The sequence below is a fragment of the Mobula birostris genome, chromosome 23 (genome assembly GCF_030028105.1).
Source record: "Mobula birostris isolate sMobBir1 chromosome 23, sMobBir1.hap1, whole genome shotgun sequence".
Classification (NCBI taxonomy): domain Eukaryota; kingdom Metazoa; phylum Chordata; class Chondrichthyes; order Myliobatiformes; family Myliobatidae; genus Mobula; species Mobula birostris.
In genome coordinates this window covers 59,129,153-59,144,452 of record NC_092392.1, presented here as the reverse complement: position 1 = coordinate 59,144,452, position 15,300 = coordinate 59,129,153, and the positions used below count along the sequence as shown (strand labels likewise).

Here is a 15,300-nt window from a genome sequence, read left to right as displayed (position 1 = left end):
GAAATTATCACATTGTTAAAGATATTACCATCTGGAGATGAAATGAACTGGCTCAGGAATTTTTGGCTTAAAACTTAGTACCTGGGATTCCTCCATGAGAAAGTTCTCCATCTCCTCCTTGCTCACGGAACCCAGATCAGCAATTTGCCGGTAATAGTTTCTCACTTCCTCCTTGTAGCGTGGAACATCTCTGGCATAAAGCACTTTATTTGTTGGAGAATGCTGAAAAGAAGTACCATGCATTTCTATTTGCCTTTTATAGTATCAGATTACACCAATGAAATTTTACAGAAGTGTGGTAGCTGCTACAATGTAGGTAAGTACAACAGCCAATGAGCTCACAGTGAGATAACAGTATTATTCTGATGACTAAATAAATACTTCAGATAAAAGCAGAATATTTGAATGTTGGAAATACTCAGTGATCATAGGGAGGAACATTAGGGCAACTAATGCAACAATTAATCAAACCTGCAGACTGTTGGTTAATTTGCACATTGACACAAATGAATGTGACATTGAGAATGAAAGGTACAACGTGACATTGAAAAGTAAAAAGGATCATTCAGTAGTTTGATTTAGTACAAACAAATCAATAATTTTAGCAGTGCAGTTTTTGTTTTGGAATACCTGAAAAGTTAAATCTGTTTTTGCTGACGGCGATTGAAAGGTAAATATTAGACAGGAAGTCTGTGAAATAGCTCTGTTCCTTTTTAAAACTGTGCCTATGGACTTCTTTAAACCAATCCAACAGCAAACAAGATCTTGGTTTAACATCTCGTATAGAAAGTGGCAACTGCAGCGATGCAGTATTTCTTCCATCTTGGACAGGCTGCTCAGGGATCCAGAACGGGGTGTGAAACCATAATCTTCTCATTCAAACAACAGTACTTTCACTGAGCTAATCCTGAGAGGGCAATATATCCAAAGTTCAAAATAAATTTATTATCAAGGTATGTTAACCATACATACTTTGCGATATCTTGAGATGATAAATCTCAAGATTTATTGTAAAATTAATCTTGAGATTAATTTTGTAGCAGTCACCCACAGGAAAATAAAGAAATGTAATAGGATCCATGAAAAGCCATGTAACGGAGACCGACAAACATCCAATATGCAGAAAAGGACAGATCTTGCAAATCTTGTCAGTTAAACACTCTGTAAATGAAACTGACCAGCCCAAGATCTGACTGGTCAGGGGGACAGCCTTAAGTAAAGGGCTCTCTCCCGTCCCTGCCATCTCAAACTTGTTAGTGAAGTAAATGCATCTCCTTCATATCTACTTTTAGAACTAGTTCAAGTTTATTGTCATCCGATGGTGCACCCACACAACATATATCACACACAGCACATAAACCAAAATATTATACTATAAATAGAATTAAATATAATTTAAATGCATGTAGTAAAGCGCAGCACAGGTAAACAGTAAACAGCTATCCTAGTGACGGTCCTGTGGTAGCAGGGTATTCATTAGTCTCACAGCCTGAGGGAAGAAGCTGTTACCCAGTCTGACAGTCCTAGTCCTGATGCTCCTGTACCTCCTTCTTGATGATAGTGGGTCAAAGAGATTGTGGGATGAGTGGTAGGGATCTTCAACAATGCGTTGGGCCCTTCATCAGCAAAGCTCCCGATAAATGTCACTAATGGGGTTGGGGCAAGGATATCTTGGCAGTTTTCACAGTACTCTGTAGGAACTTGCAAGTCCAACGCCCTGCAGCTTCAGTACCATGTAATGATGCAATCAGACAGGACACTCTCGATGGTGCTCCTGTAGAAAGTTGTTGGAATGTGGGCGTGGATTCTTGCATGCCTCAGTCTCCTCAGAAAGTTTAGGTGCTGCTCTGTCTTCTTGACTAGTGAGCAGGAGTTGTGGGTCCAAGTTAAGATTGTCTGTTATGCGCACAACAAGGAACTTTGTGCTCTTCAGTCTCTCCATAGCAGAGCCATTGATGTGCAATGGAAAGTGATCAGTCATAATCAACTCTTTTGCCCACGTTTACGCACCATTTGACAAGCCTTTCTACTTGCTCTCTGTATGCTGACTCATCATTGTTGCTGATGAGGCCAGCCACTGTAGTATCATCAGTTTGAGCTGGACCTGGCAGTGCAGTCATGAGTCAGCAGTGCGCTGAGCACACAACCCTGGAGTACACCAGTGCTCAGTGTGATGGAGCGTGGGGGTTTTCCATCAAGAAGGCCAAGATCTGGTTACAGAGAGGGGTGTTGAGTCCCAACAAGGACACATTACCTATCAGCCTCTGATGATGTTAAACTACTTATGTAAAGAAAAGATAAAGACCAAAGATTAACTTTATTTGTCACATTGAAATATCAAAACGTACCGTGAAATGCGTCATTTACGTCCAGTCAGCGAGGACTGTGCTGAGCAGCTCGCAAATGTCACCCCGCTTCCAGCAGCATCGTAGCATGCCCACAACTCACTAACCCCATCCGTGTGTCCTTGGGATGTGGAAAGAAAGCGGAGCACCCAGAGGAAACCCACGTGGTCATGGTGAGAACATACGAACTCTTCACAGAGAGTGGCAGAATTGAACCTCGGTCATTGGCGCTGTAATAGCTTTTCACTAACCTGTACATTACTATGCTGCCCTACTTTATGTATGTTATCAGACAGTCATTGAAAAGTACTCTTAATGGGCTTTAATGTTAATTTAAAATTTTCATAGTTCTGTATTTCTAAATCTGTGCTCAATTTTCAGAAGCAAGCAGTGATGGGAACACAAGTTAACATTGCCACAATATATGTAACAAAATCATCAATTCTGATTTTAATTTTAACCTGGTGTTAAGGCAGGGAGCAATTATAATTCGGTTAGTCATTTACCACTCGGTCATCTAACTTGACCCTGACCTTAATTATTTCTTCTGAACAAGTAAAAGCAACACCCACAATTAGAAAAGTGGGCAAATTGAGAGCCCCGCATTGAAGGTCTATGGTACATTATCACACAAAATGCCCGAGGATTCAGTAGGTCAGGCAGCATCTTTGTTGTTTCTTTTCTCGTGCCTTGTGGCACATCAGGCAGAATTTTTTGCTGTTTCTTTAGCATTTTGTTTGTGTTTTATGAGGCTCAATGCTCAATCCAGCACCGATGGAACGTATGCAAGGAGGTGGCCAGATTCAAACCCAGGACCATGTGCCTGGAAGTCCGGTGCTGATGCCACGACACCACCGCTGGCTGAAGGCAGCATCTTTGGAGGGGAATAAAGAGATAACATTTTGGGCCAAGCCTCTTCTGAAGGACTGCAAAGGAAGGGGGTAAGATGCCAAAATGTGGGAAGAGAAGAAAGAGTACAAGCTGAAAGGTGATAGGTGAAGCCAGAAGAGGGAGAAGGTGGGTGGGTGAGAGAGGAGGGATGAAGTGAGAAGCTGGGAGGTGATGGGTGGAAGGGGTAAAAGGCTGAAGAAGAAGGAATCTGATAGGAGAGGAGAGTGGACCATGGCAGAAAGGGGAGGGGAAGTGATGGGCAGGTGAGAAGAAGAGGAGAACAGCACTTTCTATGAGTTGCTCTGGATTTCCTGCATCTACAAAACCTCTTGTGACTACAGTAGGTTGCAAGACAGTAAGAGCTTGCCAAACAGAATGTGAAGGTAGAAGGTAGGGTGTATGATGTTGGAGTGTATAATCAATGGGCAGGAAGGTGAGTATAAGAAGCAAGTTAAGTATGTAAAGGGCACTTCGATCAAGGAAAGCAGATGAAGTATGTTCCTGTGACAGAGTTCAATGGGCACAAACATTAATGGGATGTATCAAATGACTGGGTATATAACTTTTAGAAGGTATAATGGGAAAATTAAAGGTGTGATATATATGAAGGGCAGGCTTAGTCTGCATGATTCAGTTTATGGTACATTTTTATAATGTACCAAGTGTAGGTGATGGATCTGTATACAGCTGGTTAGATGTATGAGATGAGCTCCACGACAACTGGGTGATTTAACTGACCAGCTGTATACTAGGGTGGGCCTCAATCAGTAAGTATTCCACAGGTACCCAATTTATACCTCGTTTCATATCAGCTCTTACATAATTACCTTCCCAAGATGTTGTGATGATAAGGAAAATGAATCCATGAAAGCCTGTGCAATGACAGAGAGGCAGCTATCCAAATGTGGGGTCTTCTCAATATCGAACACGAACTGGGGGTTTTTAATAATATTTATCCAAAAGCGGAGCGGAAGACTGGAAAAAAAGAAGACATTGTTAAAACGTAGCCATGTCAATTTAAGGATTATGTAATAAACGAGGTCCATAGAACGGCATTAGATAGTATTGTACCATTATCAGACAAGACTCCAACACTGTTGAAGATCACTGAAGGGATTCATATTAACAATGAGTGCCTTGGTTATTTAGATTGTCGCTGAGACTCGAAGGAGATTGGGAAACCGCTTCGCCAAGCCTGCCAGCAACAAACGGGATCTCCCAGTGGCCACTCATTTCAATTCTACTTCCCATTCCCATTCCAACATGTCAGTCCATGGCCTCGTCTACTGCCACAATGTGGCCGTACTCAGGTTGCAGGAGCAACCTTTCTGGGTAGCCTCCAACCTGATGGAATAAACATTAATTTCTCGAACTTCCAGTAATTGGCCCCCCTTCACCATTTCCCCCATTCCCATTTCCCTCTCTCAGCTTATCTGCTCATCACATCCCTCTGGTGCTCCTCCCCCTTCCTTTTATTCCATGGTCTTCCACCCTGTGCTATCAGATTCCCCCTTCTCTAGCCCTTTATCTCTTTCACCAATCAACTTCCCTGCTCTTTACTTCACCTCTCCCACTCTCCCAGTTTCACCTACCACCTTGTACTTCTTCCTCCCCTCCCTCATCTTCTTGCTCTGACTTCTCATCTTTTTTTTCCCAGTCCTGATGAAGGGTCAGCACAAAACTTTGACTGTTTACTCTTTTCCATAGATGCTACCTGGCCTGCTGAGTTCCTCCAGCATATTGTGTGTGTTGCTCGGATTGTAGATGGCCTAGACACTATGAAGAACCCATGCATGTCATGCCTCTCAGTCAGTCGCGGAGTCCATCTTTTTCCACCCACTATCTATTCTAAATGTCCACAGATCTTCAGCAAGATCTCTGCTTTCAGGTGGCTGTAGAGTAGTTTCTTTTTGAGAAATGTAAGGCTTCCAATGCCTTGTGTCTGTTGTTAATTATCTACTCAATCTCCTGATCATTCTCATCAGTCCTGGTTCTTCCTAATAAAGTAGGCAAGAGTTTTGTCACCTCAGGGCAATCCATATGCAGTAGATACTGCGGCTCCTTTAAGTCAGGAGTCAACGGGTTGTCCGGAAGGCACTGCTTGCCTTTGTGAAGTCCTTTGGAGCCTCGTCATTGGTTTTTTTTGCAGCATCTCTGTTGATGTTGGTGTAAGGCGCAGGAAGACTGCAGAGTGAATTAGCTGGTACAGACCTTCCTCTATCTCCTGAACATTAGGTGAGGCTACATACTCTTTCCAATCCTATAAATTATATACTAAACACAAGATGTTCTGCAGATGCTGGAAATCCAGAGGAACACACACAAAATGCTGGAGGAACTCAGCAGGTCAGGCAGCATCTGTAGAGAGGAATAGAGTCAACGTTTTAGGCTGAGACCCTTCATCAAGACTGGAAAAGAATGGGGAAGAAGCCAGAGTAAGTAGGTGTGGAAGACCGGAAGGAGTACAAGCTGACAGGTGATAAGTGAAATCAGGAGAGGGAGAAGGTGTGTGGGTGGGAAAGAAGAATGAAATGAGATGCTGGGAGGTGATAGCTGGAAGAGGCAAAGGGCTGAAGAAGAAGGAATCTGATGGTGAGATTCCTTCTTCATGGGAGAAAGGGAAGGAGGAGGGGCTTTGTCCTTCAGATCTCCGCCTCTTCATGAAGGTGAAATCGTCCATTGTTGATTTCCAGGATGCATTTGCTACTTCCTGAACACTCAAAAGACACAAAGAAAACTTCAATAACTCTCAGTAAATGGATGCATCAGTTCAAGCTTCAATACCTATTCGTCTTCCAGATATGCAACACATCAGGATCAGTTATCTTCTTATTGTAAGCTTGCGCCTGCAATATATCAAAGACGTGCCGAATGGCAATAGGTGCTTTGGAATTTTGTATGCTCCAGATGCTTCTAAATAAGTTCTCAACATAAGGCTGAAGTGCAACCTGAAACAGAAGAAATCAGTAGTATGAGTGGAAGATGGAAAAAAGCTGGTATGTTAGCACTTCCAATTGAGAACATTATCGAACCGTTTATGGGGAGGGACCTTGCCTGATTGCAGGTAGCTGACTGGATGAATGGTATCACCAGAATTTGAAGGTCTGACTGAAGATGTGCAATGAGAATAGCCAAAGGAAGGATGAACTTACTATTATCTCAGCTTGTCTAGATGAATGCAGTGCCAATATTTTTCAAGGAAATTGACATTCTCCAGGACTAAGCGACTGACTTAATTAGCAGACCATCCAGCCCCTAAACATTTATTCCCTCATCAAACTGTGTCATCTACAAAATGCACTGCAGTTCTCCAACCAGGCCACTCCTGCAGTGCCCCCCAAATCCTATCCTTCTTCCAACAAGAAGGACAAGGGCAGCAGGCATATGAGAACATTATCAAGTTGAGCACCATCCTGACTTAGAAATATATCACCAGCCTTTCATTACCATACAAACTCAGTCTCCAGTACCTTTACCAGTACTACAGTGAACAATACGTTGCCTTATCACTGCCTTCTCCTTTGGGCTTGGCCTTGCTGTAAATGTACAGGTCCCCAAAAATAAGCTCAAAAAATACTGTCTGAAATATGCAAACTGAGGGTGTGGATGTTTTAAAGTAGTTCTTCTAAAATATGTACTTTTTCTTGTATTTCATCCATGTAGGTTTGTTGCTCAAACCTATCTTATGGCAGCCAGGCAGCAGCAAAACAAGTGGAGGAGAGCACGCAGGTGTGGAGGTAGACAGTTTGATGATATGATCAGTCTAAACATGGAAAGAGGTTTTGTTCTGGATTGGGCGAGGGAGTAAGGTGGTATACCAGAGACTTGTGGGGGCTAACATTTAAAAAAGGCTGGCAGGAGAGGGCTAATGTCCTGTCCCCCAGGAATGACACCTTCTGTAGACCAGAACAAATGCGAGAAGAAATGTATCAGACCAATGCCGTTGAGCCATGTTTCTTCTACATATGTCAAGTTGAGTTCTACAGCACAACTAAATTATAGTTTATAGTGCTAATGAAATAAGTATGCTGTGTCTCAGAGAACTATTCACACATCCCCTCCTTCCTGACCAACCTTTCTAGCCCACAAAGATGACCATGGATCCTTCCACTCTACTGTCATGTGTGACACCCAGCAGAGGTACCGGATGGATGATGCTAATGAGAGAGATAAGAAAGACAATGGAGAAACATTCAAAATGCTAATAAGAGAGAAGGGAGGGATTAACGGGAAAGAAACACAATTCAGCTATTGACAGACCGGTTGCTTTGAACCTGAACTGTTTGAAGTTTGATGGACAGGTGATACCCCAGCAGGAGGATAAAAGGAGCAGGTTTGCTAAGGCACGGGACACCACGAGACCCTGGAAAGAGCAGTGTGCCCCCACAAGTGGTGGGAGTTTGGAGGTCCGGTTCGTGGGAACCGACCAGAGGCTCACGGGGTGTAAAGGTACGATCAGTGGGAACCTGGGGTGTGTGTCTGCCCTTGCCTGGGTGCCGGGTTCACCGCGGAAGAACGACCGTATCTGGAACGGAGGGGGTCACAGTCGGTGACCACAGCGAGATAGAAGACATCAAAGGGTCTGCCCGAAACCAACTGTGAAGACATCCAAAAGGTCTGCCTGAAACCAAATTGCATCTCTCTCTCTCTCCAATGGTACGACAACAGCGATTACTGCGAACTGCACTAAACTGATCTGCTTCACTTAAGACTGATCATTTTATCCCTAGACTGCGATAGAGCTTGGTTGATTCCTATTACCCCAGTTCTGTGTATATGTGTGTATTATCATTGCTAACCTATTACACTTATATCCCTACGATTAATGTATTGTATTACTTATTTCTTTAATAAAACTTTATTAGTTCCTAGTAATCCAGACTCCAACGAGCGTTCCACTTCTGCTGATTTGGCAACCCAGTTACAGGGTACGTAACTTAGGTGGGGATCTCGTCCGGGATTTTGAATGCCAAATTTGAGACTGGGTAAATTGATTGGGTTAAAATTCCCGAAAGGAAAAAAAGGGCAAACAGCAGAAATGTTGATTGAGGAATTTCTAAAGGCACCAACCTTGGAGGCATTAGAGGATGCCAGGAAATCAGAATTGGCGACTGTTGCAAAACGGTTGAATCTTTTTAAGGGGAAGCCGACAATGAGGAGAGCGGAGATTCACAGAGCTATCGTTGAGCATTATGTATCTAAAGGTGTGTTTCCCCACGGGGAGCTGGAGGTGGTGTCTATGAGCAAACCTGGTGGAGAGGCGCTGCAGCTGCAGATGGAAAAATTAAGACTCAAGCATGAGTTCCGAGTAAAGCAGCTAGAACGAGAAGAGAAGCAGTTAGAACGGGAAGAGAGAGAGAAGGAAAGGGAGTTTGAGCTTGAGAAGTTAAGGATGTCACTAGGGAGGGGCCAAATGCCGAACCAAGGGCGACCCAGGTGGTTAGGTTGGTTCCCCCATTTGAGGAGGCCGATGTTGATCGGTACTTTCTACATTTTGAAAAAGTCGCTGCAAGTCAGGACTGGCCGAGGGATAAGTAGGTTGCTTTGCTTCAGAGCGTACTTAAGGGGAAGGCTCACCAAGCTTACTCGGCATTGTCCGCAGAAGATGCCCAGAGGTATCAGGTGGTGAAGGAAGCCATCCTCAGGATTTATGAGTTGGTCCAGGAGGCATACTGGCAAAGGTTCCGGAATGTGAGGAATCAGTGGGACCACACGTATTTAGAGTTTGCCCATGAGATGCAGATGTATTGTGAGCGTTGGTGCGCCTCAAAAGCAGTCACTGGAAATTATGACAGACTGCTACAGCTAATACTGATTGAGCAATTTAAAGGTTGTGTCCCTGAAGGAATGAGGCCCTATCTAGATGAGAAAGAGGCAGAAACCTTAGCCGCAGCTGCTAAGTTAGCGGATGAGTACACATTAACACACAAAGCAAAGTTTACCCTGAGTAAGAGCTACCAGAAGGGTAGTTGAGAGGGCGGAGAAAATCTGCCGGAAAAGCCAGAAAGTAAGCCGGGGACTAGTGAGAAGGATAAGGAAGACAGGAAGCAGTTTGGTAGGAAGTCTCCTGGGGTCGTATGCTATAATTGTGGGAAAGCCAGTCACATTGCGTCCAGGTGTTTTGCCCCAAAGGAGGAGACAGGGAAAGGAAAAACGACGACTCTGACTGGCTGTATTGAGCCGCTAGGGGAGAAGAGGTCTGATAGAGTTCAGGAAGGGCGCGAGAAGTTTATTTCAGCCGGATTGGTGTTGGTGAAGGAGGGGTCAAACCCAGTTCCAGTACGGATCTGGAGAGACACTGGGGCTTGTCAGTCATTGATCTTAAGGAGGGTGTTAGACTTCAGTTCAGAGACTGAGACTGGGGAGGTCAGTGTGATAAAAGGCATTGGGAAAGGGACTGAAGCAGTACCTTTGCACCAGATACACCTAAAAAGCAACTTGGTCTCCGGACCGGTCACGATAGGGGTGAGGCCCAAATTACCGATGGAAGACGTGGAGGTCTTACTCGGTAATGACCTTGCAGGTGGAGATGTGTACCCAGCAGTAAAGCTGACAAGCAAGCCTGCCAGGACTGAGGACCCGCCCATGGACTCACAGGTTTATCCCGTTTGCGCAGTAACTCAGCGCATGTCCAGAAAGGCTGCCGAAGCGAATGTAGATTTAGCTGAGACGTTTTTACCAGCCTTGTACCAGGAGGGGTTAGAAAGTAAGAAGAAGGAGCATAGTGGAGCGGAAGGAAGTGAGGGAGTTGAGGCAGATTTATCATTAGCAAGAAAGGAATTTATACAAGCACAGGAACAAGACGAGGAGCTGATGGTTTTGACAGAGACAGCTCTCTCCGAAGCAGAAATAAAAAAGGAGCCAGTGGGCTATTATGTGAAGGAGGGAGTACTGATGAGAAAGTGGAGACCAAGTACCGTGCCCGCAGATGAGGAGTCAGGGGTGGTACACCAGGTGGTAATGCCAAAAATTTATAGGGACGAGATTTTTAACCTGGCCCACAAGATACCCCTCGGTGGACATTTTGGGGTGAGGAAAACAGTCGATAGAATTATGAAAGAGTCTTACTGGCCGAACATGAGGAAGGATATTTTTGAGTATTGTAGACGTGAGCCGACACAGTTAGAGCCCATTAATATGTTAAACGCTTACCACGATCAGAAAGCAGATCTAGTTGGTGTTATCACGAAAATTAATGAGGCTGGGGTGCCAAATGATAAGGGGAAAACCCATCTTCAAAAGATAGGTATGGTGCCGACTAGATTGGAGAACTCTATCGTCTTGGCTAACTTTGCTGATAAGGTCTCTCACTTAACCCCCGAACAGAGCGAGCCGCTGATAAAGCTAATTAACCGGCATGCAGACGTATGTCTGGATGTTCCGAGGCGATGCAAAGGGATGGTACATGATGTTGTTGTCACATCAGGTCAGCCTATTAAGCAACACCCCTATAGGATGATTAATTCAGTGATAAAAGGTTAAAGAACGCAGAAGCGTATATTGATGATTTAGTGGTCTGGAGTGACACGTGGGAGGAGCACAGTGTGGCAGTAGAGGAACTGTTTAAATGGCTGTCTGAGGCCAACCTGACAGTGAACCTCGCAAAAAGTGAGTTCGGCCACGCTGAGGTCACTTATCTGGGATTTGTGGTAGGACAGGGGCAGCTGGACCCGATGCAGGCTAAGGTGCGGGCTATCTCTGAAGTTCCCATCCCAATGGACAAGAAAGCCCTGAGAAGGTTCTTGGGGATGGTGGGGTATTATCAGAAGTTTTGCAAAAGCTTTGCAGATGTTACCCTCCCTCTTACTAAGCTCTTGCCAAAGAATGCGAAGTTTGTGTGGAACGACCTTTGTCAACAAGCCTTTGTCACCACCCTGTATTGAATGTGCCTGACTTTTCAAAACCCTTCTCCCTAGCAACAGATACTAGCGACGAAGCAGCCGGGGCGGTGCTGTTACAGACAGACAAAGAGGAAATTGAACACCCAGTGGCTTATTTTTCCAAGAAGTTTAATGTCCATCAGAGAAATTATTCCACTGTGGAGAAGGAATTACTGGCAATCATACTAGCATTACAACATTTTGAGGTTTATATTTGTCCGGCACAGAAACCACTGATAATTTACACTGATCACAATCCATTAGTGTTTTTGGCCACTATGATGGATAAAAACAAACGCTTACTAAGTTGGAGCCTGGTCTTACAGGAATTTGATATTAGAATAAAACATATAAAAGGAACGGACAACGTGATTGCTGACTGTCTGTCAAGGTGTTAAAACTTAAAGTTCTCTGTATTAGCCGAATAGCTGATGACTACCTGTATATTAGTGTGTATCTAATAATGTGCATTCATACCCATAATTTTTACCCTGGTAAAAATCCTTTTAAGGGTGGGGGTGTCATGTGTGACACCCAGCAGAGGTACTGGACTGATGTTGCTAATAAGAGAGAGAAGAAAGAGAATGGAGAAACATTCAAAATGCTAATAAGAGAGAAGAGAGGGATTAACGGGAAAGAAACACAATTCAGCTATTGACAGACCGGTTGCTTTGAACCTGAACTGTTTGAAGTTTGATGGACAAGTGATACCCCAGCAGGGGGATAAAAGGAGCAGGTTTGCTAAGGCACGGGACACCACAAGACCCTGGAAAGAGCAGTGTGCCCCCACAAGTTGCTAGGAGTTTGGAGGTCCGGTTTGCGGGAACCGACCAGAGGCTCACAGGGTGTAACGGTACAATCGGTGGGAACCTGGGGTGTGTGTCCGCCCTTGCCTGGGTGCCAGGTTCACTGTGGAAGAACGATCGTATCCGGAACGGAGGGGTCACAGTCGGTGACCACAGCGAGATAGAAGACATCAAAGAGTCTGCCCGAAACCAACTGCGAAGACATCCAAAAGGTCTGCCAGAAACCAAATTGCATCTCTCTCTCTCTCCAATGGTACGACAACAGCGATTACTGTGAACTGCACTAAACTGAACTGAACTCTGCTTCACTTAAGACTGATCATTTTACCCCTAGACTGTGATAGAGCTTGGTTGATTCCTATTACCCTAGTTCTGTGTGTATGTGTGTATTATCATTGCTAACCTGTTACATTTATATCCTTAACGATTAGTGTACTGTATTACTTATTTTTTTAATAAAACTTTATTAGTTCCTAGTAATCCAGACTCCAACGAGCATTCCATTTCTGCTGGTTTGGCAACCCAGTTACGGGGGACGTAACACTACCAAAAGTAGCCAGAAGAAATAAAGGACAAGGAGGAAGAAATAAAGACCATAAGACACAGGAGCAGAATTAGGCTATTTAGCCCATCGAGGAAATGGAGCAAAAAAGTATAGTGCATTACAAGAGGAAGATATAATTGAGAGATGGGAGGAAGAGAAACTTGGCACTGGTGGGCTGCATTCAGGAAGGCAGTACATGGGTAATGGGTCAGAAGTAAGCATCTGTACATCTGTCTACTGAAGACACAAGAACCCTGACTTTTTAAGAGAAGACATTTACTCTGATAGTTCTCGTACTATTGGACCCGTCTGACTAAATGCAGCTGATATTGAGGATTGTGGAGTCTCCAACTCTCTCCTCTCACTGGAGCACAGAGTCAGCATGGTATCACAGTAGTCAGAGCATCACTTTACATTTCCTTTGGTTCCTGCCGCAGCCTGTAAGGAGTTTGTACATTCTCCCCGTGACCGTGTAGGTTTCCTCCGGGTGCTTCGGTTTCCCCCCACATTCCAAAGGCGTACGGGTTAGGGTTAGTGAGTTATTGACATGTTATGTTGGCTCCAGAAACATGGCTCTTCAGAAGAAAACCTTGTTGAATTGATTGACGCATACAACACATTTCACCGTATGTTTTGATGTACATGTGAGAAATAAAGCTAATCTTGTCTTGACATCTTTCAAAGCTTTATTGCTATTCTGTTACTTTGGACACTCATGTTAATCCATTAGAGACTGGTTTCTGGCACTCTGGAGCAGAAAAATGTTTCCTGTTAGCAGTAATCCCATGTGGCATGGCTGCTGTTCATAATGAGTGATGGGGTGTCACTTGGGAGCACTGAAGTTACAATGGATCCTTAATGGACTTTAAGGTGAAGAGTCACAGAGCACTACAGCACAGAAACATTCCCCTCAGCTCATATAGACTGTGCAAACTGTTATTCAGCCTGGTCTCGTGTTTTTCTGCACAAGTATTTATTAAATAAATATACAGTGAAGAAATAGCAATAGTATGGTACCTTGGAGGACAGCAGCTTTGTTAGATACATCTCTTTGACCTTGACCTTCTGTTTGCCTTGTTCTGGTACAGGAGATTCTACAAGTACTGACTGTGGTGAGATCTAAAAAAGTAGAGCACAGTCACAAATAGAACAAATCGCTGGAAATAGTGAGTAGAATTGAACTAATGTACAAAATACATACCAAATGACAAAGATTGTCTGCAGACTCATCACCCAGAGTATCTGGAAGAGGATGGTTTAGGATAATCAGTTAGTATTTTAGATGTAAAGGTTTAATTTTGAATTTTGTATTAAAGGCAAGAGATATCAGTTCCCAGGTTCAAATCTTTTGATGAATAAGGAATATTCAATCCCATTTCTAACTGTTGGATATTTATGTGTTTTAGATATATATCAGACAATATAACTGTTTCAAACTCTTTGGTTAGCCTGCCACAGCAGTTTTAATTTGGACTCAACTTATTTTCAGAATAGACAACACAATCTAACGTACATAGGGCTGGCAGCATTGTGCTTCTGCTACTAGACTAAGAATCCAAAGTCTGAGAGCTCAGATCCACCGTGCCAAATTACAAAATTGAAATTGCAAATGAAATTTGAGCAATTTATGGGTTTGTGTCTGAATTATGACCAAGAAAACTGTCACTTTTCTGTCACACCTAGTTCATCTGTCTTTATCAAGGAAAGGTACATTCCAATGGAACTTGGACTGGTCAGTAGGTTACTCTAATCCCATTCTAGAAGGTAGAATCTGGCTGCAGTCAGGGCAACAAAGCAACAAGGCATGGAAAAGACATAGCATTACCTCAGTTAGGATCAAATTTTAAAGAAAGTGAAGATTTAGAATTAAATTCTATTTAGAATATCCAAAATTCTTTACGAACAAAGGATAAGGCATAAAAGGCTTGTTATTACCTGGACCTAATGTGAGTGAATAGATTAGTGCTCATGAGCTGAAGAGTTTGTTTGTGTTGTACAACTCTATGACAATATCATTAATGCTTTCCCCAGGCATACTTCCAACTGAGGTTTTACGACACTAACCAGAAGCACAACAGTTCACTTCTTTAAATTTTCATGTAGCACTCCCAGGAAGTGAAACTTTCATAGCCTTTAATGAGCTATTTGATGAAATATTTATTGAGATTCAAGAGACATAACCAATTATTTTGAAGATTAATGATAGTATATTTTACCTGGCTTTGAATCTTTTGCTCTTCTTACCACAACTACTGATGCTCCATTTGGAATCTGAATAGTTTGTAAGAATGAATGGTTACTGACAGTGTTAACTATATAAGCACTTCATTTCTCATCATTTATTTCCCCATGTTGCTCTCATAACCTATTATCACAAAACCTTATTTCTGTCTCCAATACACTTCCTCTCTAACTCTCCTCCCTTCATTCTCCGTTTTCCGTCTTCTTCCATCACCTTTCCCACCAATTCACTAGTTCACCTTACCTTTCCTTTAATAACCTTGTTGTTCCCTCCCTTCTTAATCTGTTCTCACACTCGTCCCTGCTCGCCACATAACCTGATTGCTTCTCAATAGACTGCCAAGCCTCCTCCACCTGTTCACCTTGTGCCCATTACCTACACTTCCTCCCACACAGCATCTCATTCCCTCCTCATCCTGCAATCACCTCCATCCCTTCCTTGTAGATCCATCTCTTCCTTTCCTCATTATAACCTCCACTTCTCTTTACCCATAACCACCTCTTCCCTTCCCTTAACACCCACTTCCCAGAACCTCAGCGTCTCCTCTTCTATTGTTTTATTCTCTCTCTCTAATCTCATAGAACATAGAACA

The 15,300-nt window shown here is 43.4% G+C and overlaps 1 protein-coding gene across 1 annotated transcript in view; it reads right to left on the bottom strand.

Annotated features, from left to right (window-relative positions):
- The window catches only part of plxnc1 (plexin C1), a 343,692-nt gene that overhangs the window by 1,500 nt on the left and 326,892 nt on the right, over positions 1–15,300 (bottom strand). Inside the window, exons 27-32 of the mRNA XM_072241163.1 lie at positions 14,683–14,737; positions 13,668–13,708; positions 13,484–13,585; positions 6,021–6,184; positions 4,064–4,211; positions 82–222 (exon numbers count right to left, since the gene is read on the bottom strand). Of these exons, the coding sequence (XP_072097264.1) occupies positions 82–222; positions 4,064–4,211; positions 6,021–6,184; positions 13,484–13,585; positions 13,668–13,708; positions 14,683–14,737 (651 nt within the window). The remainder of the gene's footprint in view (positions 1–81; positions 223–4,063; positions 4,212–6,020; positions 6,185–13,483; positions 13,586–13,667; positions 13,709–14,682; positions 14,738–15,300) is intronic.